Source organism: Pteropus vampyrus, unplaced genomic scaffold (genome assembly GCF_000151845.1).
Source record: "Pteropus vampyrus isolate Shadow unplaced genomic scaffold, Pvam_2.0 Scaffold165, whole genome shotgun sequence".
Classification (NCBI taxonomy): Eukaryota; Metazoa; Chordata; class Mammalia; order Chiroptera; family Pteropodidae; genus Pteropus; species Pteropus vampyrus.
In genome coordinates, this window is record NW_011888946.1 from 1,278,026 (window position 1) to 1,304,956 (window position 26,931).

General features: G+C 34.2%; 1 protein-coding gene across 1 annotated transcript in view; it reads right to left on the reverse strand.

The window, feature by feature from the left end:
* Positions 1-9,479: 9,479 nt before the first annotated feature.
* The window catches only part of TMEM26 (transmembrane protein 26), a 34,234-nt gene continuing 16,782 nt past the window's right edge, over positions 9,480-26,931 (reverse strand). Inside the window, exons 3-6 of the mRNA XM_023536651.1 lie at positions 23,252-23,362; positions 21,397-21,617; positions 13,240-13,316; positions 9,480-10,489 (exon numbers count right to left, since the gene is read on the reverse strand). Coding sequence (XP_023392419.1) covers positions 10,065-10,489; positions 13,240-13,316; positions 21,397-21,617; positions 23,252-23,362 — 834 coding nt within the window. The 3' untranslated portion in view covers positions 9,480-10,064. The remainder of the gene's footprint in view (positions 10,490-13,239; positions 13,317-21,396; positions 21,618-23,251; positions 23,363-26,931) is intronic.

Here is a 26,931-nt window from a genome sequence, read left to right on the forward strand (position 1 = left end):
GAAGCAAAGCTTATGGAGGTTATAATGGCATTTTTTTTGAAAGACCATGGATATTTCTTCAAAATTTCCTCAAAAGCAAGGGCAATGTCTTTTTCATTTGTGTATCCTTTGCATAGCTAGCTTGTACATAATAGGCATTAAAAGATATTTCTTGATACCATCAATCATTCATAGTACAAAAACACATTATTCCACGTGTATCATGAGAATCTCTATGAGGCAGAGAAAATGAATAAAACAAGATCCCAATTCCAGAATTTACCACAGCACCATTTGGTCCAGGCTTCAAATTTACAAAAGGCCTAAAACACAGATATTTTCCATTTCTCCACATGAGGTTATATATGCTTTCATAGAGATAATACTGACGAGACTGGGAACTGAAGTTATTCATCATACAAATTTAAATTAAGTCATGTTTCCTGCACCTCTTTTGATTTTTTTTATCTTTAAAGACTTAATCAGTATATTATCCTATTTATATAAACTTTACCTGTTTATCTATCATTTTTATGAAATAAAAGATTCATAAAAGAGTGGCCTCCAAAGTATTAAGGATGAACATTGTAGTAAGGCGGGGTTTCATGTGATTTTTACCCTCTCCCTTTTATTGTTCTGTATGTTTTAAATCCTACATCGAACACATGTGACATATAATCAGAGAACAGCAATGAAATTATACTCTTTATACAAAATAAGAAATAGGATTCAGCAAATGTTTGAATGAGGAGAGTCAGTCAAAATTTTTGAGCCTAAATGACTGGAAGGATGGTGGTTCTGTTAACAGAAATTGAGGGTTTGAGAAAAGGAATTGATTTGGGAAAGGACATTTCAAATCCAATTGAAAAGCTTAAGAAATGTTAAAGAATGAATAAAGCAGGATACATATAGTATGAATTTAGTTTGGAAAAGAATTACAGATAAGTAAGGAAAAAATAATGCACTCAATAGTAGTTTTGCAGCAGCTACTATGTACTAGCCACTGGGGACACAGAGATGAACAAGACAGATACCCTTGACCTCTACATTTTCATTATAGATAGAATAAACAGTAAATAAATAAACATATAAAGTAAAGATAATGTTGACTAGTGATAAATGCTAGGAATAAAATAAAGATCGATGTGACGGAGATTATTGAGGAAAGGGAAAAGTGAAGACCTCTCTAAGGACCTTGCATTTAAGGTGAAATCCAAATGAAAAGAATCCAGCTCTGGGAAAATGGGGTTTGGAGCTAGGGGGCTGTTCCAGGAAAAAGCATCAGCAAGAAAACACCCAAAAGAAAATTTAAAAAAGCTTTGTGAATTCCAGGAACAGGACAAAATGTCAGTGTGAAGCTTGTGGTTATTATAATAGGATATAATATATGGCCCATGCCCTCAGATCACAGGCTTGGTGGAGACAGACTCATAAACCAATCATTATCACTATTATGATAAAGACAGGGACAGAGACAAATACAAAATGCGATGAATACCCAGTAAAGGAGAAGAGTCATTCAGTTCTGGAAGCAGGTGGATGTGATCTTTGAGCTAAGCCTTCTTAAGTTTTGTGGGAGTTTTTGACAACTTTGGTGACCACTGAGTGAAAAATATGGCTAGGAGGGAGAAGGGAGAATCTTTTTGTAAGGGGTAGTGGAAAGTACCACTAAGGCAGTATAAATAGAAGTTGTTGGTTTAGTAAATACAGGAGAAACTGCATAGTTTGGCCAGACCTGAGAAGGAGAGGAAAACTTCTGGGGACCACTGACCCGTGGCTTATCCTGCAGACCATAGTCTAAGAGCATGCTAAGTGACAAATCCCATAGCTCTACATTCGTATTGTCTTACCTGGTATCCTCATTAGCATGCTTCTTCAAAGGAAATCCTAGAAATCAGTGACCCAGGACTGAAGTATATCTCTGCTCTCAGAGGATATCTATTTTTGCTCTGCTGGAGGTCCCATAGGGTACAGAAAATCTTGGCTCATTCTCTAGTCATCAACTCTGGTTGTAGGGTGAATAGACAAAGAATCAGTGATAAAGTGGTGGCAACGGAGGACATTGCTGAAAAAAGAACTAGCAACGTACAGAAACACATGGCCGTATAAAGAATAATGACAAGTTTAGGGGAGCATGAGCAGTATATTATGGTGGCAGCTATGTGCATATGTATACAGTGATGGAAAGCAAAGCTGAAAAATCAGGGTAAGGCCAGCTTGTCAAAAGTCTTAAGTAATTTCCTGGAGACTTAATGCTTGATCTTGTTGGCAATGAGGCATCATCAAAGTGTTTTAAATAGAAGAGACATGTCATCAATTGCACATTTTAGAACAGCTCTGAATGCAGTTTGAAATATTATTATGGTGGATTAAACCAGGAGATTGGATGACCAGTTGGGAAATGACTATAGTCACTGAGGCAAGAAATGATGACACTAAATTAGGATAGTAGCTGTTGAAATAGAGGGTAGGTTAACGATTGAAAGGAATTAGAAGCAGCATAACTGAAAGAATTTGAGAGTTCTTAGGTGGAAGGGGTGAGAAAGAAGAGCGAAGGGTCAGTTTCAGCATGGGTGCCTGAACGGCTGATGCTGCCGCTAGCTATTGTATAGAACAGAGGTAAGGGAGTATATTGGGAATTGGGTGTGGTAAGATGTATATTCTATATATATTGAGTGTATGATGTTTGCAGAATATCCGGGGGTGGGGAGATGCAAATTCAGGAAAGAGGTTGAAGTTAGATACCAATAAAAACCACTAGTTATAGGAGTTAGTTGCAACCAAGAGAGCTGATGAAATAATTATAGCTTTTGACCCAGCTGTTATCTGGCACTCAGGTCATATGGGAACCCATGAAAGATAGAGAAGAACATTCTTTGCCAGAAGGTAGAAACAAACCCCAAGATCCCAGAACCACAACCATCTGAATTCTCCAGCTATGCACTTGGCAGAAGCTGAACAACAGCATCCACAGAGAAAACATATTTTGTCTTGTAGATCCAATTTTCTGTGCCCAAAATTCTTAGTTTAGATATAAAGAGTATATGATAGCTGACATATGGTTAGTTTAGGAATTTTTGTTGTTTTTCAATAATTCAATCAGATTTGCATATGATCCATTTGATCACTTACCACAATCAATTGTAAATTTAGTAAATATTTGACAAAAATCTGAAAGCTTACATACACGAGTTACATGGCTATAAATATGAACTTGGAAAGATGCACAGATTCTGAAGTTTTCTTTTTCAGAGTTCCTTCAGTTCTCTATCTCTCCTGGGAAAATCAGCTTGACTATGTAATTCAATGTGAAATTCTATGGTTTGTTTTGGTGGCTCCATAAGTGTTAGAGAGAGCAAAAGTGTTTGGCTGGCCATTTCAAAGTATTTCCATAGTACTCATCCATACCAAATGAGTCGTTTTGGTCTATTTGATTTTTCTGTGGTCTTATAGATCTATTCATTATTTAATTTCCCTAGGTTTGATGCTTCATAAGGTAAGCACTATTTGACATGGTTTAAACCTTTGATTTATCTAAAGCATCTAAAGATCATCTTTAATTATAATGGCAACGTCTTTGTCTTTGTTGAAAGAGATTGATGTGTGTGTGTGTTTTTTTCTTTATTTGGAAAATATCACAGCATCTGTACATGACAATAGGCTCTATAAGTTGGTAGGGTTTCTTTTTATTAGTAATTGTTTTTAAAATAATAAAAGGAATGCATACTTAAAATTTTAAACTTTCAAACTATAGAAAGCAGAAAATTTTTTTGAAAGAAGGAAAGGGTGGGAATGTCCATCATCACTGGAGACTTGGGCATCATTTCACACATTTACTAGCCATCCATAAAGGCATGAATAGCATTTGTAGAAAGAGTGATATGCTAACCTCATGGTTTGCTCTATTACTTTTACCTAACAAAATATCTAAGTGATTTTTCCTAACTGGCACTTACAGATCTACTTATTCTTTTTAACAGCTACATGGTAATGTGTATAGATGTCCCGTCATTTAATAATCACCCTATTGGTGCTACTATAGAAACTACTGTTGGTGGATACTATACTGCTCTGAACAGCCTTATACACACATTTTGCATACACTTATCTGTAGGATACATTCTTAGAAGTTGAATTGCTAGGTCAGATGATAAATGAATTTTTATCTGACTGATATTGCCAAATTGTTTTCCAAAAAAATATATAATAATTTATCTCCTAGCGACTAGCAATGATTAAGAATGTCTGCTTCCCTTGATCCCCTGTAATACAGCATTCTAATTTTTTTTTGAATCTTTGCCAACCTATTATTTCAAAAATGGTATCTTGTAGTTTCGTTTGCATTTGAAAAATGGTATTTCATTGTGGTTTGATTTGCATTTCTTTAACTATTCCTTTTGCAGTGAATCACATACTTATATCTTGTGCTCATTATTTCAAAGAGTGATTTTTGTTTTTGTTTTTCTAGTTTGGAAGAGCTGTTTGCTCAATAAGAAAACTAATGTTCTATTATATTTGTTGCAAAAATATTTACCAGTTTGTTCAACTTTTGAATTCATTTATGACATTTTTATGATGTTAAAATTTTAATTTTACATGAAATTTATGAATCATGTATGGTTTCTAGTTTTATATTTTGTTTAGAAAACATTCTCCCCATTGCGATTATAAAAGCAAAGGTCTCTATTTTTTATTTTTAATATTTAATTCTTTGATCCATCTGAAAATATTTTAGACATAAGGGTTAAGGAAGGGGTCCAATTTGATATTTTAAAAATCTTAAACCACTCATAACTCTATTACCCTCCTTCATGATGTTCATATATCAAAATCCGTATGTAATTCAATCTATTGCTTGACCTTATTCTGTTCCATTTTTCTGCCTGACAGAATTGAATTCTCTTGGTTATTGTAGCTCTATGATATATTTAAATATGCTGAAAGTACTCTTGTTCTTTTCTTCCTTTTAATATTTTCCAGGTATTCTTTCATATTTATTTTATCATGAAATCTTCAGAATCAGCTTGAGTAGTAATTAAAGATAAAAATCTTATTGATCTCATTATGGAGATTGTGTTAAATTTATAGATAAATTTAGGAGAAATTGATACATTTAAAATATTGTATTCTTACCATTCCCCAACAGAATGTATCTTTCTATTTGTTAAATTAGTCACTGATGTTCCTCAAAATCATTTGTTTTCTGAACATACCTGATCTCGGAAGCTAAGTAGGGTCGAATCTCGTTAGTACCTGGACGGGAGACCACCTTAGGTGGAATACCAGGTGCTGTAGGAATAAAAAAGTCATTTGTTTTCTTCACATGGATCTTGTACATTTATTGTTTATTTCTATGTATTTTTTCATTCCAGTTCATTTGTATGAACACCTCTTCTTCAAATATATAGCCTGTATGATGTTTGCTCATATACAGAAAAGCCATTGATTTTTGCATAATTTTAGATTATTTTTAATAGTTTCTTAGGTTTTTATATGCTTTTCTTGGATGTTCAAGACTCATCTTCTATAAAGAAAAAATAAATTTGGCTCCTCCTTTCTAATATCTTTACCTCTCATTTCTCTTGCATGAATGCACTGACATCTTTAGAAAAAAAAATTGGTGATATATTCATGATACTTTTGACCATTCAGAAATTTTAAACCTTTACATAGGAAAAGCTCTCAATCTTTTCTTTCATAGCTTCTGAATTTCACGTCTTGATTTGAAAGATCTTTCCTGTTCCCCAAATGCTGAAGACACAGTCCATATTTCCTTCTAATATTTTAGAGTTTTCAGTTTTACATTTAGATCTATAATCCATCTGGAATTTATTTCTATATATTGCGTGAGATAAAAATCTAACATTATTTTTTCCAGATGGTTCACAAAATTTCCCAACATCATTTATAAAGTTGGTCAGTCTTTCCTCACTAGTTTGAAATGCCACTTTAGTCATACTCTAAATAGATCAGTTTTATTTTAAGCCAGAGCTTAAAAACTAAAGGAAATGAATTATAGTAGAGAACAAAGCCAAAAAAGTCAAGCAAAACACGGACATTGAGGTAAAGTTATAAACAAGCTATTTAATGAATATATAATAAAATACAAAGGTCATTCATAGGAAAATAGTATAAGTATGAGTAATTCAGAGAAAATATTCTTATAAAATATTCTATAAGAAAGATTCAGAAGATGAACACCTATAAAATATAAGGCCTTAGCAGTTGATTATTCAAACATTGTTTATAGTTACTCCCATTATATGGAAAGTTATCTGAAGCCTCAGAGCTATAAACTCCTTCAGCTGCCTAGTTTAACTCCAAAGTCTCTTTTTACGATTCAAGATAGTTTTTGTTGTTGTTGTTGTTGTTTTCACTTAAATCTCTATGGCTCTGCAATATTTAAGCATCTCACTTTCCTGGCACTAGAGTAGAGTGAAAGTGGACAGAGACTTGGCCTCTTGCATTTCTTTCTCCCTTTGAACAAAGGAGTTGATTAAGAGTCATTGAGATTAAATGTGAAAGATAATAAGAGTCAATGTTGAACTCTGAAAACTGGGTGGAAATCCTAAAGCATGTGCACCTACAATGCATGCGTTCCCAGGGCTCTGAAAAGTTTCTATTAAATAACAAGTTAATAATGTTATAATAGTAAATCCTGATATTTCTTAGCCATACCTTTATGGTCTTTTAAGCCCTGAGGTGCTGATACATGTGAGCAGAACTATAACAGAGCCGATTGATAAATTTGTAAAACAATCTTCATTTTGGAAAATTAGAAAGGATGTTATTGCCAATGCAAAATTTTATTTTCATGTTACCTCTTCTAGCTTAAATAAAAATTAACGAAATAATCAAAGACAAAGACAGCTTACTAATCTTGCAATGTCAAGCCATGGCCTCTGAGACTCATCTAGTAAGGGTAAAGGAAATGCACAAGAGAGTTATGAGATGTGTTTTTACACAGCATCGTTAAAAGATGTATACTGTGTTTTGTCACAAGTGAAATGATATGTTTTTAGGAAGGACATTTGATCGAGCTTTAATCAAGCAGTTAAAAAAACAACAACAATAACAAATGAATCACTTTCTTCAGTGGTTGGGATTGGTATGTGTCTGTAGAGGATGGTACAGAGGTATGGCCTGCATCACATTATGCATATGATCTGAGTCAGTTATCTTATTACAAATAAAATGGAAGCAAGTCCCAGGATGCCAACATATGGGAGGTAACTACTGTTTTAGCCCCTTTATAGCAAACACTTGGATATTTTCAAACATTACAATGTTCAGCAATTTACAATAAAAACATATAATAACAGAATATATTTTTAACTTTTCATCAGGGGTCCTTGGGATACAACTTGGACTTAGGTTTTATTTTGAAATGAACTAAATGAATATAGATTTTCTTTCTACAATAAAAACAGTAAGTCCAAAAGAGTGGGAGTACTGGCAGTTAGATTAACAAATGCTGCCCTTAGCGGATTTTCCTGGAAAACATTGCAGAGTATGTATGTCTATTTTTGCCACCAGTAATTGCTGAGATGGTCCTGGGCACTCTTCGCCTTCCTGGCACTCTAAGTGAAGCTAGATTCTGGACTTTCTATTTCCCAGACCTTACAAGGAGTGCTAATTACGGAATACTTTAGTTAAACACTCGAAACTCATTCACAAAGCCAAGCCAAGTCTCAGATTTTAAAGCATTTAAAAATATCCTTGCAACAGCCGTACTACTTTATACTTATCTATTTTTAGAGGCCCAATGTTTGTTTTGCTAGAAGAAAAAATTAAAACATGAAAAGTATGCCATGAGCAAATCTGCAATAATAAGTAGCACATACATGTTGTGGAGGAAAACATTCACCATAAAACAGTCAACATAAAAACAGATTTTGCTGAGGCATTTTTTATAAATAGCAGTGATTATTTTGATTTCAATTGCTAAGCATTTTAAATAACAATGTGCTTAAAAGTTGTCAAGTTTTTTACTTTATATAAATACAATTTCCTGATCTTTCATAAAATTATTATGGAAAATTATAAATGTATTCCATTAGTTCCATGTATAATTTTACAATAATCATATTATTAAAATTAGAAACACAAGGAAAAAAGAGATAGAAATACATGCTGTCAAGAACTGAAGAAGCCATTAATTTGAAATTATTAATTTCTCTGTATAAAAACAGAATTCGCTTATGAAATTTTTTATCAAATATTTTGAACAGATATCATGTCACACAGATTTATAGATAAAATGATCTCAATTAGTTGTCAATAAGTCACACTCAATTTAAGGTCATACCCTGCCTTATCTTTAATGTCTCTTTGAATTCCTGAGCATAATAACAAGGAGTAACTGCTTTGAGCCCTAAAAGAACAGTTTTGGACTGTTTGCTTCATATAATTACTGTGATATAGCCAGGTAAATTTTCATACTATGTTTTTAAAAGCAAAAATCATTTTATAAGGTTCTGAGTCGTCTCCATCTGGAAAATATAGAGGTATATAAAGGGAAAGTATGACTATTTCAATACTGGGGAAATGAATCCTTAATGCAGGGAAGAAAAGCAAATTTCCTGATTTCCATGATACTGTGCCACAGCCTAACCCCCGTCACTAATCCAGGGCTGCTGGCTGTGTGTAGGGCTGATGCAAGTCTCTGGAGCCAACATCTTCCTTGAGACCAAAGGCCGTCTCCAGCAGTGGCAGTTCAGAGAAGCTACCACGACTGCTGACATACACCGTTATTCACTACTTCCGTGCTTCCTTGCATCGACCCACATAATTCAACTTGGCGATATAGAAAACGGTGAAGTGGAGTTAAGAAAAATACTGACAAATACTGCAAATCACGCTCAGAGTGGAAATTGTGACTTTGCTAGTGTTACCAGTATTTCCTGCCTTGCAACCAGTAGATCTGTAACTGAAATGGCTTGCTGTGAATTTGGCAGGGCCCAAGCCAAAAGCAATAAAATTTCTATAAGAGCATATGCGCCGTGACAGAATACCACATCAGCCCAGAAAAATGATTTTTCTGGCAAGGCCTGTGTGGCAAGGGATAGGGCTCTCAATGCTATGGAAGCTAGGCAGAGATTCTCACTGCTTCTAGCCCACAGTGAGGCCATTTTAAAGGTGTGTTTCCCTTTATTTGTCCTGCATTCACTGAATGTACATTATTTTATGTGAGAGAGACATTGCAGAAAAGATCAGATGAGATAGTCTGACAATGGAGCCAAAGTTCAAAGCTTCTCTGTTTTCAGGTATCAGCCATGACAGTTCGTCTGCACTAAGTCTCTTAAGGGCATGTCATTGTAACCCTGTCCATAGCTTTCAAACAGTTCAAGACAAACAAATCACTTAGTGGTTGAACAACTATGACATTTGATACCATCACACAGAAGTTGTAGCAATAGCCACTAATCAAAGTCTTTTCCATTCAGTTAAAAAAAAAAGAAAATTCCTCAGCTTTGGTTTGACAACCTAAAAATAAAGACTTTTTAAAGCAAGAAGCAACATGCATTTATTTGAGATCAATTAGAATAGTTATTCAGAATTCACTGACTCTGGTGAAAGCCCCAATAGTGCTCTGATTAGGAGAAAAAAACAAAGGGTATTCATGACAAAGGGAAGGAGAACAATTACATCAATAGAAAGAAGGCATTTCTATTGGCACAGATGACATAACATAGTGATGTTAATTCTAGACAAGGTTTTTAATTTTTGGTTCAGTAGCCACCAGTCTGGTAGTCATAATGTCTGTTGTCTTGCTATCCTTCCAAACAGTTCTTTGGGATACAAGGTTGCTTTAGGCCCTGTCCAAAGGTTTTTTTTGCCCTGTCTGAACTTTCCAAATTTTGAAGCATGAGACGTGCAAGGCAGTTCCTCTGGCATGGTAGCTCCAGCTCCATTTTAGAGTGGTTCCATTGATATATTTTGACAGGTTTAAGATCACTTTTTATGTTGTTCCTTTAAAAATTATCATATGCCAATGTTAACAAAAAAGAGAGAGAGAAAGATTCTGTTTGTAAGAAGAACCGGAAAGTCAAATGTTCCAGTTGCATGCTGTTGTCAATAAATAACTATGGAGTGGGGTAAGAGTCGTTGGAAGCGACTGGTGAGGCCCTCAAAGGCATAGCTAGGCCCTCCTTAGAACCACTCTCCCTGTCCTCAGGCGAGACCCCACTCTCAGCTGGTTCAGCTGGGCAGCTGTGCTCTCTTTTCAGGCCTTCTGGCTGACTTCTCAAGGAGGCACGGACATCCAATGCCAACACAACCAAGCGATAAAGGTGCAACATCACCACGAGGAAATTCTTCACAGCAAAGAACACCAGCATCTGGTTGATCACTTTAAAATAGGTTATCAGTATAAGACGCACGACAAGGAAGGGACCATCTTGTATGAAGACACTGATTCCAATGTTCCACAGATCAGCACTGTATTGGCAAAAGAATAGGCTGAGGAACCCCCTTGCTGTCACAGACAAGGGGCACACGACATGCTGTACTGAAATCACAAAACAGACCAATTAACGTATATCTCTGAAATGTTAAAAAGTAAGACAGAATGAAATGGGAACAATTTATCAACAACGGGTGCTGTGCTAGTTCACAACTGGGAGTGATTCTGTAATTTCATTCTGGCGGAACAGGTGAAACCATCCTGCCATTGATCATTTTATATTCAACATTGATAATCTGTTATATTCAACATTGATAATCTGTTATATTTCCAATAAAACATACCCAAGAAAGCTAGCCCTCTAGTTTCTATCCATGTAGAAAATGCAGATCACCTTCTAGCCCTCGCACCCAGACAGCACGGTTAACTAGGCTGGAGAGAACAGAGAAGAAACAACCATGGGTTTGCAGTACAGGGAGGCAGTGCAGCAGGCCACTCAGGGCCTCAAGTCAGGATCCCGGCTGCCTCTCCCGGCTTCCTCATTATCTAGCAAGGAGATGCTGGCCAAGTTACTTAACCTGCCTGGGCCTCAGTTTCCTTCTTGGAAAACTGGGATAACGATGATATCTTTGAGGAGAGGAGCTCCTCTTCACTGACTCTTTTTGTTTCTGTTAGAATAACAGCCCTGGCTCCTCTCCTTTCTCACTCTAGCTTTCCCTCGGGGTAATGAAAGACTTACCAGACTGCTAAGTTTGCAGTTGGAAAAGAGTATACATAATCCATATCTTTCTCTATCCTCTCTTTGAGATTTACCTATTTATTGGTTGACTCACTTGATCCTATGTGTAAATTGTGTTGTGAAAATTTAAGCACTTATGTTCAAATTCAAATTTAAGTCACATTAAACATTTTTCTAATGGTGGTGAAAAAAGCCCAAATAAATGTCATTTTATCTTGTCTAATTCCTTATGGATTTGTTTCACAGTTTACAAGAAAAACTGGATATAATTACTAATTTTCCAGTTGAACAAAAGGAGGTCCAATCAACAAATGAACCTTTTTGTTTTAATTTCTAAAATGTAAATTTAATTCAGGGTCAAGGGCAGAAAATAATCCCTTTATAATAATGAAGCCTTCCATTTGGAGTTTTCAAACAAAGAATACCTTGTCTACTGAAGCCTGCAAATATTATGAAGCTGCTTTGATATGGGTGAACATAATGTACTGTTTGTTGGAAAATACAATAGTGATTTAGTCAAAAGTAACATTTGGTCTTTGTTTTTCAAACAGCTGCATAACATTATTACCCCTGAAAGTTTACAAAATTTCTTTCTTAAATAAAAACTTTCTTAGCAAGTCTATAAACCACAAGATATGGGAGGGTGAGGATCAGTAGAATGAATGACAAAAAAATAAGATTAATAATAGCCTTTCCTAGGAAGTTAGGATCAGAAAAAGCGGACCTCCTAAGTGTTATTCCACATCTAAAGTAATGGTGCCTAATATTCTATCAGAAGGACACCAGCTGATCAATGTGTACAGAGAACCTTCTAGGACACTATGACAAAACCTTCGCGCACGCGTGTGTGTGTGTGTGTGTGTGCGTGCGCGCGCACGCCTGGGGAGAGAGGAGGATGGGTGTTATTGGCATACATTTGTTTGTAATTATTAACTAGTAATTAGGTTTTTTGGTATTTCCAAAAAGCCACACACACACTTTCCATCTATTCTGGTGATAATTTTGTCTCAGAAAGTAGATGCTAAGGTCTAACATGGCTTCTGAAACCTCTAGGCCTATCGAAATGTGCCAAAAAAGATGCAGAAAAAATGAAATATCCCCTGCCCTAAGATTAATTCTAATCTTGAGACCACCGAGTGTGCCATAAAAAAGAAGTCAGGCACAAGGAAAACATAATTATTAAACCCTAGAATTTCTTCAGAGTAAAATGGCATCCAGGAGAACTCCCAAATCAAAATTCCAGGGTTCCTAGAAATTCTGGGATAACTCCAGATCAATGCTGCCCAATAGAATCTTCTGTGGTTGTAAAAATGTTCTATATTTGTGCTGTCTAATACAGTAGCAATGTGTGGCAATTGATCACTTGAAATGTGGCTAGTGTTATTAAGGAATTGTACTTTTAATTTTATTTAATGTTAGTTCATTTTTAATTTAAATGTAAATAGCCTCATGTGACTAGTAGGTACCATATTAGACAATGCAGCTCCGCATCATCACTAATAATGAAATACCTGGAACACAATTTATTTCTTGCAAAGTCTTAAGGGTTTATGTCTTTATTAAAAGAAAACCGATGGGATTCCAAGGGCCAGTACTGAGGAAAATTTTAATTTTCCATGTGGCCTTGAAACTGCTTTTATTCCCTGTGATGTTCCAATATATGGGTCTGACAAAGGCATGAAAATGATTTCCTAAAAATATCAAGAGATAACATTTATATGCCAGCAACTGTGCTAAGCACTTTACAAGTTGTATCTTATTTAGTCATCACTGTAATTATCATCCCCATTTCATGGATGAAGAACTGAAGCATAGATGTGTTGACTAACTTGCAGGAGGTTTTACAAATCTTAAATGATGGAACCGCTGTGTGAAGTGAATATAAAGCTGTACTCTTATCTACTCAACTATGTCAGGCTCACCATGTACTAAAGATGATCTGCTCACGGCTTTCCTAAGTTTTAATCTACTTTTCATCTAAGCTGAACTAGCACTAACACTGAGATATCAAAATGATTAAAATGATAATCCTCTCAAATGCCTCCTTAGCTTTATTACAGTTTATAATCAAGAGTTGTCATTTTCTGTTTCTTTGACCAAACATCAAGACACTTACCTGCCAGATCAAGTGGAAACTGCAACATGCTCCAAGTCCATATACTAAGGATGGCATAGACTAGAGCAGGGCTATTCCTAAAATGCAGACAAAATTTTAAATTCATAATAATAATGTGATAAAAAGTAGAAAAGAGAATCTTTTCTTTTCTCATATTTGAGTATACCCTAATAAAACTCTTCAGAGTTGTCAAAATATCTTGGTGATAAAGAAATCCATGAAAAGTACATGCATAATTATAATGGAATAATGAAAAATAAGTTAAAATAAAACCCCAAAACAAAAAATCTGAGACTTAAAACTTAACTTCCACATGCACCAACATCTGTGCACATTATGGCAAAGCCTCTTGACCCCGTATTGCAGTCTTTAGTTTTGCAAAATCATAGGAACATAATGGAAGAGAAATGCTAGGAAAAATATTAGACATCGACCTAGAAATTCAGCAGACCGATTTCAAGAAATTTCAAAGAGAAAAAGTGAAAACTGTTTTATGATCCTGAGACTCTAACTTAAAAATACATCTCAGAAGAACTAGATGATGCTTAACAATTAAAAATTCAGCATGTAAAAGAATGCTATCCTCAGTTGGAAAAAAGGCGGGGAGATAAATCCAATAATCAAAGATTCACACTCGATACTGGATGTAAATCAAGGAATATGACTCTTGTATTCACCTCTGTATCCCTTGTGCCTAAACAGTCCCCGGGCAATAGTAGACACTCAAGAAATGCCTGTAGAAGGAATTGCTGAGTGTACAAAAGAAGGACCCATACTTGGAAAATATATAAAAGTCATAGGCATTTTATAGACCTTTTAAGACCATAGGAAAATGGTCTTAAAGACTAAAGTCATGAAGAAAAGTGGTTACAAAATACAAAAGATATTTTAAAAGTATCAAAGTCACTTTTTTTTTTTTTTTAGCAAAAATACAGAGGAAGTTATCAATTTCAGGTTCGTGGTATAATGACAGATTTTGATGCAAATTTCTCTGTCAGGAGGGATTTTCAGATTGCAGAGGAATAGAAAAGCATCAGGGAAGGCTGACTGAAGCAAAGTAAATGAGGGATTTAAGGAATACCTTTAAGTGCTTCCAGTATTGAGGGCCCAAACAATTAGACCTCAAAACTCTGAGAGAATTTGTAAATGAGGTTTCTAAGCCATCATGATCTGTCTTGGCAGTTAATGGTGAAGACAAGTTTGGTGACAAAAAAAAAAGAAAAAAAAAATGAAGTCTTAACTTTCACAATGAAACAGAAGTATGTATTAAACTACAAAAGATATGTGATTTTCCAAAATCAAATGCAATCATAGGTTGCTTCACAAGAAGTATAAAGTCTAGAATTTTAAGTGGAAATGCCTAGGGAACACAGCCTATAACTTTTCCCTCAATGCAACGTCAATGTCTTTATATATAGGAGACCTACAATAAGTGCCTGGATTTTTAAATAATTTTACCTACACTGTCTGAACTATATGCAGGACTTTTTCTATTTAGCTCTATGATCACACTTAATCCTCATATCAACTCTACAGAGTACATATGCTTATTATCCTTATTTGACCAGTGAGGAAACTGATGCATAAAGGGTTGAAGAAACTCATTAAAAGTCATGTGGTTATAAGTGTTGGAAGCAGAAATCAAAACTAGATAGCTAATTTCAGCATCACCCCTTTTAACCATTACACTATACTATTTTCATGAAAGAAACGGGAAGTTTTAACCTTGTTCTATGCTACAATATTCAGAACATATCTGAAATATTACTTGTTGTGCTTCATGTTTTAGGAAGAACATTTATAATATTTTTGGTCCAAAAGAGAGAGACTAAAGTGGTGAGAGAACTCAGAGACATGTTATATAGAGACATGTGTTTTTTGTGAGACAGTTAAACTGAAAAACGAAGATTCCTTAAAAACTTGATTTCATACACTTAAAGGGCTATCATGTGAAGAGGAATTAAACATTTCTTGTGACTTCAGGGGGCCAACGGGGGTTCCAAGAATTTTAGTTTTACCTGTAAAAATCCAAATTTCATCACAATAGAGGAAAGTACTTTCTAATAATATTAACTCAGAATGAGTTGCCCCTGGGGTTTGTATATTCTCTATTAGTGAAAATTTTCAAAGAAAGTCTGGACAAAACTTGTTGAGAAATTTTGGAGAGGATTTTGCAATAGATGTAAAATAGATTTTTCAATAGGTGGTCACTTTTGAAGTTTCTTTTAATCCTAAACTTCAATAATTCTTCCAAAAACTCACATACAATTTGTCTTCAAGGGAGCAGAAAGTGGTAGTAAAGCATGAGCTCTGATGTTAGGTTGCTGGAGTTCAAATACTAGCTCCAACCCTCACCAGGGATATGCAGATCTCCAACCTAAAGTTGATTATTAACTAGCTACACGAATATGAACAAGTAATTTAACATCTATATGCCTTAGTTTACCCATGTTCAATACAAGATGACAGTAATAATAGCTATTGGATTTTATATAATTTTACTGAATGTTGTTTAAATATGTTAAACATAGAAAGCTCTTAGAACGGCACTTGATATAGACTAAATATGGTAGATCACTACAAGTTAGTTAGTTTTATTACCATGTAACATTGAGACTTTCTCGACTTCTCTTGCTTGTCACTGTTCAGTTTATAAAATGATGATAATGATAGGATCAACCTCATAGTGTTATTGTAAAGACTATATAACTTCTCACAACTAAAACTCTTAGAACAGTACTTAGAACATAGCAGGTGATAAATAAATATTACCTAATCATAGTTGATGTATTTCTATTATTATGGGAGCATACTTCTTGAACTCTTTGTTTTAATTTCACCATTTTACAAAATAGGGATAATAAACTAACCCTAGCCCTAAGTAAGCAAAATTCAAATTCTAACCCTTAATAATGAATGTATGTCTTCTGTATATGCAAATATTATCTGAGCACATACAAAATATGGGAGAGGGAGGAGGAGAAACATGGCAGAGTGAGAGACGTCCCCAGATCGCTCCCCTTCAACAACAATAAGCTGAACATCTAAAACTCAACAAAAAACACCCAACTGCACACTAAACTATGGGAGAAAGTGTGTGTTGAAAAACATATTAAAGTTATTAAAAATAACTTTGGAAAAGATAGCCAGAAAATTTTTGAAGCAAACAAATGTGTATTATTAAGTCAGACAGTAAAAGTTACTCAGGAAAATTAAAGGTTGGAATGTAAATAAATCACTGAGCTTAAATGGCAAATGCTCAAAATTTGTGAAGGAATTTTGGAGTTAATTTGTCCAACATTGTCTGCATTGTGTAACTGTCTCCCCCAATTGTCTTGCCCCATTTTCTCATGTGTAATCTGTCTCCATAAATGTCAACTGAGAAGCATGTAAGCAGATAATGGACTCTGTTCATAATGAGGCAAAAGAGCTGGAGAAGTATAATTATAGATGTGAGTGTCACTTCTCTACTTGGAAAATTGAGAGGATAAAAGACTAGAATTTGGTAGGTCAAAACACTAGTTTGCTTAACATTTCTTTTTGAAAGTATAAATATTCTTATAGATAAGAGATAATTAGTGAATAGAATTTATTTAGCTTTTTCAAAAGCATCTAACAAACTTCTTCAGAGAAGGGGAAAAAATAAAGGAGAGAGAGAATAAGAAAAACAATGAAGTATTAACCTAGCCTGGAAGAAATGTTTCACCGAGCAAAAAGAGCTAAATAAAAAGAAAACACGCTATGAACGTAGGAAAATTCTTCTCTGTATGGTCAAACACAGCGAAGTAACAATAATGCTATGGGAACATATATCTTTTTAATAAATGATCTGTGCTCAAGAAAAGACTGCACAGAGTAATCTTCAAAGTGCAAATAACCACTTAACTGTTCATAGCAATGACATTGAAATTCAGACTTGTTAAAATGTTGGAGGGTGGCTGTAGCAGAATAAAAAGTCAGCAAATGCTCTCCCCGACAAACATATATAACACTGGACAAATTTTCAAAAACAACCACTTCAGATCTCTGGAAATCAACCAGAGGCAAATAAATCGAGTAACATTTATTATTGAAAAACTAATAGAACTTCAGTTAAGGACAGTAGGCGTCTGAGGCACTCTTACTCATTGGATATTCTCATATCTCTCCAGCTTGGCTATGCACCAGCCAGAGTCAAGGGAGGCTTTTTTCAAGACTATTGCAATAGGAGAGAGAGTTTGAATTCATGCCTACTGAAACAAAAGGCAGGAGAGATTTTAAGCACTGGGCAAGCTAGTGGAAAAATACTAAAGGACATTAGAGACAGAAAAGCAGCATAAGATCTATACATTAAAAATTACAAAGCATTGCTGAGAGAAATTAAGGAACATCTGAATAATTGATGAGATAGTCCATGTTCATGGATTGGAAAACAACATTAATAAGAGGTCATTTCTTCTCAAATTGAGGCTTAGATTTAATACAATTCTTACCATAACTCCAGCAGGATTTTTTAAAATAGAATTTGACAAGCTGATTATAAAACTTTTAAGGAAATGCAAAAGAGCTAGAATAGCCGGAACAATTTTTAAAAAGAACAATGTTAGAAGACTTATAGTATCCAGTTTCAAACTTATCATAAAACTCTAGTAATCACTATAGTGTGTCAATGGCATAAAAAATAGACATTTAGAGCAGTGGAACCTAATAGAATGTCCATAAACAAACAAATAACCTTACATATGTGATCCATTGATTTTTCACAAAGAAGCCAAGGCAATTTAATAGGGAAAGGATAGTCCTTTTGACAAATGGTGCCAAGACAATTGATCCCAGCTGGAACCAAAGAAAAAAGAAGCACTGGAACGATGCCAAAAACAAAACAAGACAAATATGAAATTAGACCCTTACCTCACGCTTCACTAACATTTGTGTAGTGTTAAATATTACAGAGGAAAATATTTCTAAGTTTGAGTGAGGAAAATATTTCTTAGATATGACACTCGAAGCATTACATAAAAAAAATAATACATGGGACTATATCGAATTTTTAAAAAATGTTCTTCAAATGGAAACATTTTAAAAAACCATGTCAGGAGAAAACATTTACATTTATGTATCTAATAAAGCATTTGTATCCAGAATTTACAAAGAACTCTTATAACTCAATAATAGAAAATCAATCCAATGAAAAATGACCAAAAATTTTAACAAACAGTTCACCAAAGAAAACATATGAATAACTAATCAGTATACAGAAAGATGTTCAAGATCATTAGTCATTAGGAAAATGCAAACTAAAACCAAAATATGATCCCACTATGAACCCACTAGAATGGTTATTATCACAAATGACTGGGGAAAAAAGTGTTGGTGAGAGTATGGAGAAACTAGAACACTCATGCACTGTTGGTAGAATAAAAAGTGTAGCCACTTTGGAAAACAGTTTGGCAATTTCTTAAAAAGTTAATCATGTACTTAACATAAAACCCAGCCATTGTACTTCTAGGTATCTACTTCATAGAAATGAAAACAGATTCATCCAAAAAGGCTTTTAAGTGAATGTTCATAGCAATATCATTCTCAACAGTGAGAAAATAGCAATACACATGTATATCGATTACTGAATGGATAAGTTAAAAGTGTTAAGTGCACGGAATACTATTCAGCAATTTAAAAGGAGCTAACTACTGATAGATGCAACAATGAGAATGAACCCCAAAACATTATGCTGTGAGAAAACCAGACACAACACTCTACATATTTTATGATTCCATTTGCATGTAATTTCTAGAAAAATACAGTAAGCATATCAGTGGTTGCCTAAGGTTGTTAATGAGAATCAACTACAAACAGCCACAAGGATTCCGGCTTCTGATGATGATGACACAAATATATAAATTTACTGAATATTATTGAACAATAGGATTATAATAGTTGAATTTTATGGTGTATAAAGGCAAGCTGTTAAGAAAAATTTGCAGTATGTAAATTCATAAGAATAAATCAGATTAACTTCATGTGAACATAATAGAGGAAATTAATTTAGGTTAAAAAAAATGGATTTGAGGTTTTAGCCAGGATGCAGAAAAGATGTAGATATTATTGTACACATCATTGCAGGCTTTTCTCTAAATCAGCCCAAATTATGGAATAAAATAAGATAGAAAATAAAATGTTGTAATAATAAGTAATACTGAGTAGGTTGTAATGATGCAACTCCCTTTGCTGTTATGTGTAAACATCTTTTACATGTATATGGAATTTATTCTTCATGGTTGTATTTTTGAGGCCAAAGGGAAAAGTTATGCCACAGTGGGAGGGATTTAAATATTTCCTTTGAAGAGAAGGTCATTTGTAGTGTCAATTCTTGCAGTATAAACGGAACCAGAGACAAAAGCAGAACCTGGGAGGTGAATTTTTGGAAGGAGAAAAAAAAAATCTGTTTTTTCTGGGCCTTGGTTTTGGAGTCTTTGAGTAGTGATGGAGACATGCAGGAATGGAGTAGAGACTACAGAAGGTCACAGACGCAATGCAGTTATGTTAAAAATAAAATGACTTCAATCTGAGATCATGAAACCCAAAAAGAAATTTAAAAACAAAAACTGTGGCATAGTTTATTAGATCCTATGTCTCATTCTCAGAACAAGATTCAAGTTTAAAATGAGGGAAAGAAAGATTTATGAAACATTCAGATTAATTTGTAGGTGGCAGAAGAAATTGCTAAATTGAAATTGCCTGGGTTGGGACAGGATTGTGTCCTTTCGCTCTCCACTTGCTCTCACCTACTCCCCAATCTCTGACCAAAACATCGCCTGGCACATACCAGATAATCAGTCAATAGCTCGTTACATTCATATCTCTCCTGAATACCCCATTTCCTACCCTCTATCCTTCCCATATCCCTAGATATGTAGCATGTATGTGTTTATTTCTATGTAAGTGTAGTTGTCTTTATAGTCTCATGTCCTTGTGATTGTGCTTGTGGTTATTTATTGTTTTTATGTGCTTGGTCATGGTTTCTTCATGTTTTTCTTGTAACTCCATTGTATTGTAAGTGTCCTAAAGGATCTGAAAATTTGTTATGCAATGTAAATCGCTGACCAAATGTAAGATATTAAAGCTACAAAACTAAAATCCACATTTTGAGGACAATGGATCAATTTAGATTGGATTCTTTTTAAAATTCTATGTGTGCTTAATAAGGTATAAAAAATAAGTATAAGTGAGTGAGACAAGAAATGATCTTGTAAAGGTAACCTATGATTATAGATATACTTTGTGCTATGACTGGGATATTAAGTTTACTCAGTAAGTTAGTGTATTTTGCTCAGCTTTATGTTTTGTTGTTTGAGAAACACAGTATAAAGTAAACATTAAAAACCAGCTTCATTGCAATTTATTTTTATAGCATAGTGCAAAGCAACCCAAGCTGAAAGTACATTCAGGCACCGAGACTTAAATCCCTAATGGTAAGAAAGTAGTTCCATAAACAGATGTGATCATGGATTCTGAGTTTATTTGCTTGTGGCAAAAATAAAAGTACCAACTCAATAAGTTTTAATTTATAGGGATCTACTCCAGAAAGCCTTTGGGCACTTTGAACAAAGCTGACTAAAAATAAAATTTAGTAAAATAAAACCTAATCTGCCCATTCTCCATTCACACCAGGGAATATATTTCCCAACAGGGTAGGGGAGAGATTTCACTTTCTCCTTTAGGTGCTTTCTTGAAATTGTAGTTATGTGGTGCTCTAAGAATGTGAAAGAGGAGCTAGGGATGGTCATCCATTTCCAGAAGGTTTTCAGATAAACGTGGCCCCACTTAACCTGTGGTCCTGCAAACATACAGAGATTTTCTGTTCTCAGCCTTAGAAAATATTATTTGCCCCTTTTCTCTAGGAGAAACCTCCTTTGTGTGTGTGTGTGTGTGTGTGTGTGTGTGTGTGTGTGTGTGTGTGTGTGTGTGTCTGTGTCTATCCCTATATCTATATATCATATATACACTGGGCTGGTACTTAATATGTATCTGAACAGCAACAAATTCTTTGACTCTACCATTGGGCATATGATATACTGAAAATCCTTTTTCATGCAGAATATAAATGATGGAACAAAGAGACAGGTGTATGGGCTCTGACCTTAAAAAGAAGGTCGTTTAATTGCAGGTTCTGCTTACCTCACATTTTGTTCTTCCAAGGTCTCACTTGTGAATTCCAGTATGTCAGCAGCTGTTCCCACAAACATAAGGAGAAGTTCAGAGAGTTGGTCCCGAGTAATCCCACCTCCAATAGGTAGAAGCCATCTTCCAATTATTAGCATTAATAAGAATGTTTGATGGAGTCCCAGAGTCCAAATTTTCTCACATACTGTAGATAAGTTATTTACAAAATCTTTGGCCTGTTTAACAGAAATGTCATACAGACAAAAGGATTGTGAGTTACCACCTTGGAGAGATGTACTTCCTTTGCCATAGCTTTCAATCAAGAATTAGCTTTTGTGGAAGGTCATTTTCAAAAGACGATTCTTTGCTTACTAAAGAAATTAAAACTCCTTTCAACTGAATGCTCTGAAAACAATTAAAAAGCTAATGTCCTTAAAATGGGCAACTTTATAACTAGAGGTAATTTAAATCTTACACTTGCTAGTGGAATTCTTCTGTATATTTAAAAAGCTAATTTTATGATGTTTTAAATATCATTTTTCATTTGATTACACTCTGTAACAAAGTATAACACATAGCAAAATTTTTTAAATCCCGTGTTAAAATCACAAACAAATTCTATATTTTTCTTTCAGAGATTTCAATTCTGAATTTACTAATCTGGGAATATCTTAGCATGGTACAAATCTTCTCTTTTGTTTTTCATTGCTTTAAAACAGTACTATATCAAATATATAATACTGTTTGTTTATTATTCATTACCTAAATGTAAATAGAGAGGATACCTATAGTTATTTTTATTTAATTCATTATTCAAGAATCTATAAGCTAGCAACCAAATTTTATTCTGCCCTTATTCTTGGATTCTGAGAAAACTTTACATCTCCTTCATTAATTCTGGGTGATATCTCTTATCCACTTACCTTCTAAATAAATTTTAAAGTATATTATCGACCATCTTATGATCTTTTAGGTTACGATCTTTTAAAGACTACAGAGATGTAGGTCTCAAGTGGATTGGACAGTGATTCCAACTGATTTATGCAAGTGACTTAACTATGTTTGTGCAAAATCTATTTATCCCTTTAGATCATTCGCTTATGTCAAGTGCAAAAGTAGAGGAAGAAAAAACGACAAGGCAGGTTGCTAACCTGGTTGAAGCCATGAATGAAGATCAATAATCTTTTATTTGCATACTTTTATTCTATGACACTTCACATACATCTTATTTAATTCTTACATGTAGCATACCAGCAGGGGATATATTAATATTTCCAATTATCAGATGAAAAACTGAGATATAGAGAGACTAAGTGATCTGTTCAAAGTGATATTTGTAAATTGTGATTGGAGCTTGAATTAGAACCCAAGGCTAATTCTACTAAACCTCATAGAATCAACAGCCTGTCTTATTGTTGAAAACATGGTTCAGTCGTACAGGCCTTGGCCTTGAATCTCTTCTATATATCATTTTCTAATAGGCCACGGTTAGTTTGACAAATACCAGGCATGTGAACAATAAAGAAGTGATTGATTCCATTTTGGCTGGAAACCTTCCCTATTTTATTAACATAAACACCTTAAAAATATATAGGGCCGATCCCAATCTTATATTATTACTTCACAAATACATGTATCTCTCTTAGTGTGTGTGTATGTATGTATATATATATATGTCTATTGTGCATGTTAACTGTGTTTAATAAATATAAAAATATAAATATAAAAATACAATTATTTTGTGAATTCCTGCGTCAAACAATTGACAAGTTTCCTTAGGAAAGAATGAGCTGAAAGGTTAGAGCATGTTATCCTCATCAAGTGAAAAGATTTGCTAGATCATTTAACATATTGTGGGAAAAGTTCTCACCGTCTTAATGAGATCATCCCCTCCACTGGTTTGTTCACCTGACATCAGAGTTTGATTGAAGTCTTCTTTGCTGCTGATATTCTGTAACATTCCTCCAGATTGGGTGCAATACTAAGAATTTTATAAAAAAGGCAATATGTTGAAAAATGCTACAATAGGTAGAATTTAAAATGACTTCAGTATGTCTAAGAGATTATGAGCAGGTATGTAGAGTTTAAACAGTATGCAAAATATTTCCAAAAATTAGATTATAGGCTTAAGATAGAAAACCACTTTTCTATTATTATGAGGGGAGAGAGTCTTATTTTCCCACCAGTCTATGACGATATAGATGTTCTGAGTTCATTGTGGAGAGCTATAGAATTTATGGATTGATAATAGATGTTCCTTTCTTGAACCCTGGAACAATTGTAAAACAAACCAACAACTAATGACAGCATTAAAATATGCATGATCCTGGTCAAAGCATTCAATCTAAGAGTTTGTTTCTTGTCCAGAAACCTCTTTAGCTAAAATATCATTTGCTTATGTAGGTATCCAATTACTTTTAATCTTGCCCATTAAGCACTGTAACAAGCAAGAATATTAACATGTTTGCCCACCAAAATATTTATTTTGGTGTCAGTTTAGAAGTCAATTTAGGTTTATAGAAAATTTTATAATAGACCTAAAATAAATGGTATTTTTTTCCTTCTTGTTCCTTTTTTTGCATGTAAATTTCTGCAAGTGAACTACACATTATTTTTATCTAGCCTGATGTTGGGAATCTGAGAATTAGAGACAGAAAAATTATATGAGAGGAAAGAAGTGACACTTGAAAATGTCTGTAGCCAATGATTATTTCACAAATGGTTAAAAAATAATAATAATAAGGTTGAAGATTTCTTTAAACATTTGCAGTGCTAACTTACTTTTGAAACACACACACACGCCACCACCATCATCACAAATCCATGATCGCACATTTGGATTTAGAGAAAAAATATTTTTTAAAAAATGCTAAAGCTGTAAGAAGTGTATTTTTAAAAATTATTCTGGATCATTCTATGAGCTATTTTAAAAAGTAAGAAAGAGAATCTGTCAAGAAGCTATTTTTTTTCCACCTTCCATCAAAACGACTAGTATTATGGGTGAAATGACAAGAATAATTAAGAAAAATGGCCATATGCCATACCTCTAAGAGCAAAATACAGCTGTTTGCACACTTTTTTTTTTTTTGGTACAGCTAAGGCTCCAAGAAAAGATAATAAAGATGCAAAATTAAACCTTCGAACCAAGTAACGAATCCTCATTGCAGAGTAGTTTTGTGGCTCTAAGAACCAAATGGTCAATGGGAAACAAACTCTGACACTTTGTTTGCAGGCATGAAAGCAAATTGTGTATTAAAAATGGTGACCTTGTTATGTTTTTTAAATCCTTATCACTAAAAATCCATACACATCTTGTTATTTTTAAAAAGTCCTCGCACTGCAGTATAACTTGATAGCAAATAGTTTTATGATCCATATTATGATATTAGAACCTATCTGAGTCCCTCTCTACTCTTGTAATTCTATTTGTTATACATTTTTGAAAATTAAGTGCACTTGCATTAGGACTGCAAAGAGTAACTTATTTGACTCCTAAAACTTAATCTGAATTGTATTGTTTTTATGGTAGTATTGTTTATATTCAGCATTGTTTATGTGAGTTTATGTAGGTGATCTGGGTGCAAGTAATCCACTTTTTCTGGGCTATGTCTTAAAAACTCTTATTAGCTTCAAAAATGTTCATTTTGGTCAAACCAGACTGACACCATCGAGAACAGAAAGTTTCCATTGCTTTAACTGTGCCATTTGATAAATAAACCTGAGTTAAGGTCAAAATTGTTGTCGTAACCATTTTGTTTCCATGCATGTAGAACGAGCCAGGTTCAGGAATGAAGGTACAGAATTGATCATCTAGGAGAAATGTCTTCACGGGATGGGTCAGGATGTTTTCCTACTGCTAGGTCAGAGATTAGAACATTTAGGATTTAGAGTAAATGGAAAAAGTGAAAGGAAATTTTCCTTCATGAAAAATCCAGATGATTTTGATGCTAACTCCTCTAAAACATAGAACACGTAACTGAGAAAGGCAGTGTGGTTAACAGAGAGTAGGAGTCAAGACCCAGGTGTTAAGCCCCAGAAAACTGTTGATTAGCTGTGCGGCCTTGAGAAAATCACTTAATCTTTTTGAGTCTTGAGGTCCTCTTATATAAAACAGAAATATAAATACTATGCTTAACTTATGGAGTTTGGGGTTCATAAATGAGAAAACATATCTGAAAATACTTTGTAATAAAGGAGAAAAGTGATTATTATCACAACCAAAATTTCCTAAATGAATGGACAAAGAGATTTGCTGTACTTCCCTTTATTCTGCCATTTCTTATATCTTTAAATGCAGTTCCAATACCTTTTCGTCTCTTTTTCTCTCTCTTTTTTTTTTCTATTTCAATCTTTGCCCACCCTGCCCAATTCAATTTTGGGGCATTCATTTTAATTCTTAGTGTCAAAACGAGTCAAATCCATTACTACGAAAGGTCCAATATCTTTTGTAGTATAAAAATTAGAGAGGTACTGCCTGGGGCTCAAAAATCTTTTTTTATTAAAAAGAGAGCTTTTGGTTGCAGGCTATTTGTTGTAATGGGATTTGACCTGTATATCAATTAACTGTGCCACACATTTATATTATAAAAGCATTTGAGAAATGAATTGTTATTGTGGATGATAGCCATGCCATAGAATTGGATTTGAAGGGGAAAAAAAAAAAGGATTCAAATCACCAGAGCTTATTTCCATAACCTTGAAAGTAGTAAGCAGTAAGGAAATTGAAACAGTTCCCTTAACTCCCTATGGTACAACTTTTAAATGTCATGATAACTTGAACCAACCCATCTACTGTTACAAAAATAATTTTGCTACAGACGTAAAGATAGCCTATGACTTTAATATTTTTTTTAAACAGGAGATTTAAGGCAGACAAATGTTTTCTTCATGCCTGCGTTATTGTAATGTGCTTGTGGAATTCTTCAAAAATAGACTGCAGAGCTAAATTGTCCTCTGTGTGCCTGAAATTTGGAGCAAGCATTTTCTAGATAAGGTTTGAATATCTGAAACACATAGATAAGGCTTAACTTTTCTATAAAATGACCAACTGTAGCAAATAAATCTGTATAGGGGCAAATTTTCACAGATCTTACCTAAAGCACTTTATCAGTGAAAGTAATAAAATATTATATTGTAATTGTGGTTCATCTGTAAATCTTAGTCCTGTAAACTAAACCTTGAAGATGAGAAGCCCAGGCTGGAGTCTGATGGACTTTACAAACGGCCTCCCCACTATCATATAGGAGCATTAATAACAAGAAACGGCTGAATCCAGCCTAGAGTCTGCTACCTAGGGTTGCCCAAGTAAAGCAGCTCACTTAAAATTTAGTGCCTTTATATAGATTAGGGTTTCTTATTGGAAGTCATTGTTTATTGTCAATATGGTTCTAATATGTATAACTCACCTTTCCCAATGAAGGATCCCTGACTTCTCTTCTTCACCCTTATTTTGGGGCTCTAGAGTAGAATTTCTATTCACTAGAACCACTAGCTCATGGGACCCTAAAAAGTGAATCTCCTGTTATCTGCAAAGCCTGTATATTAAAAGAG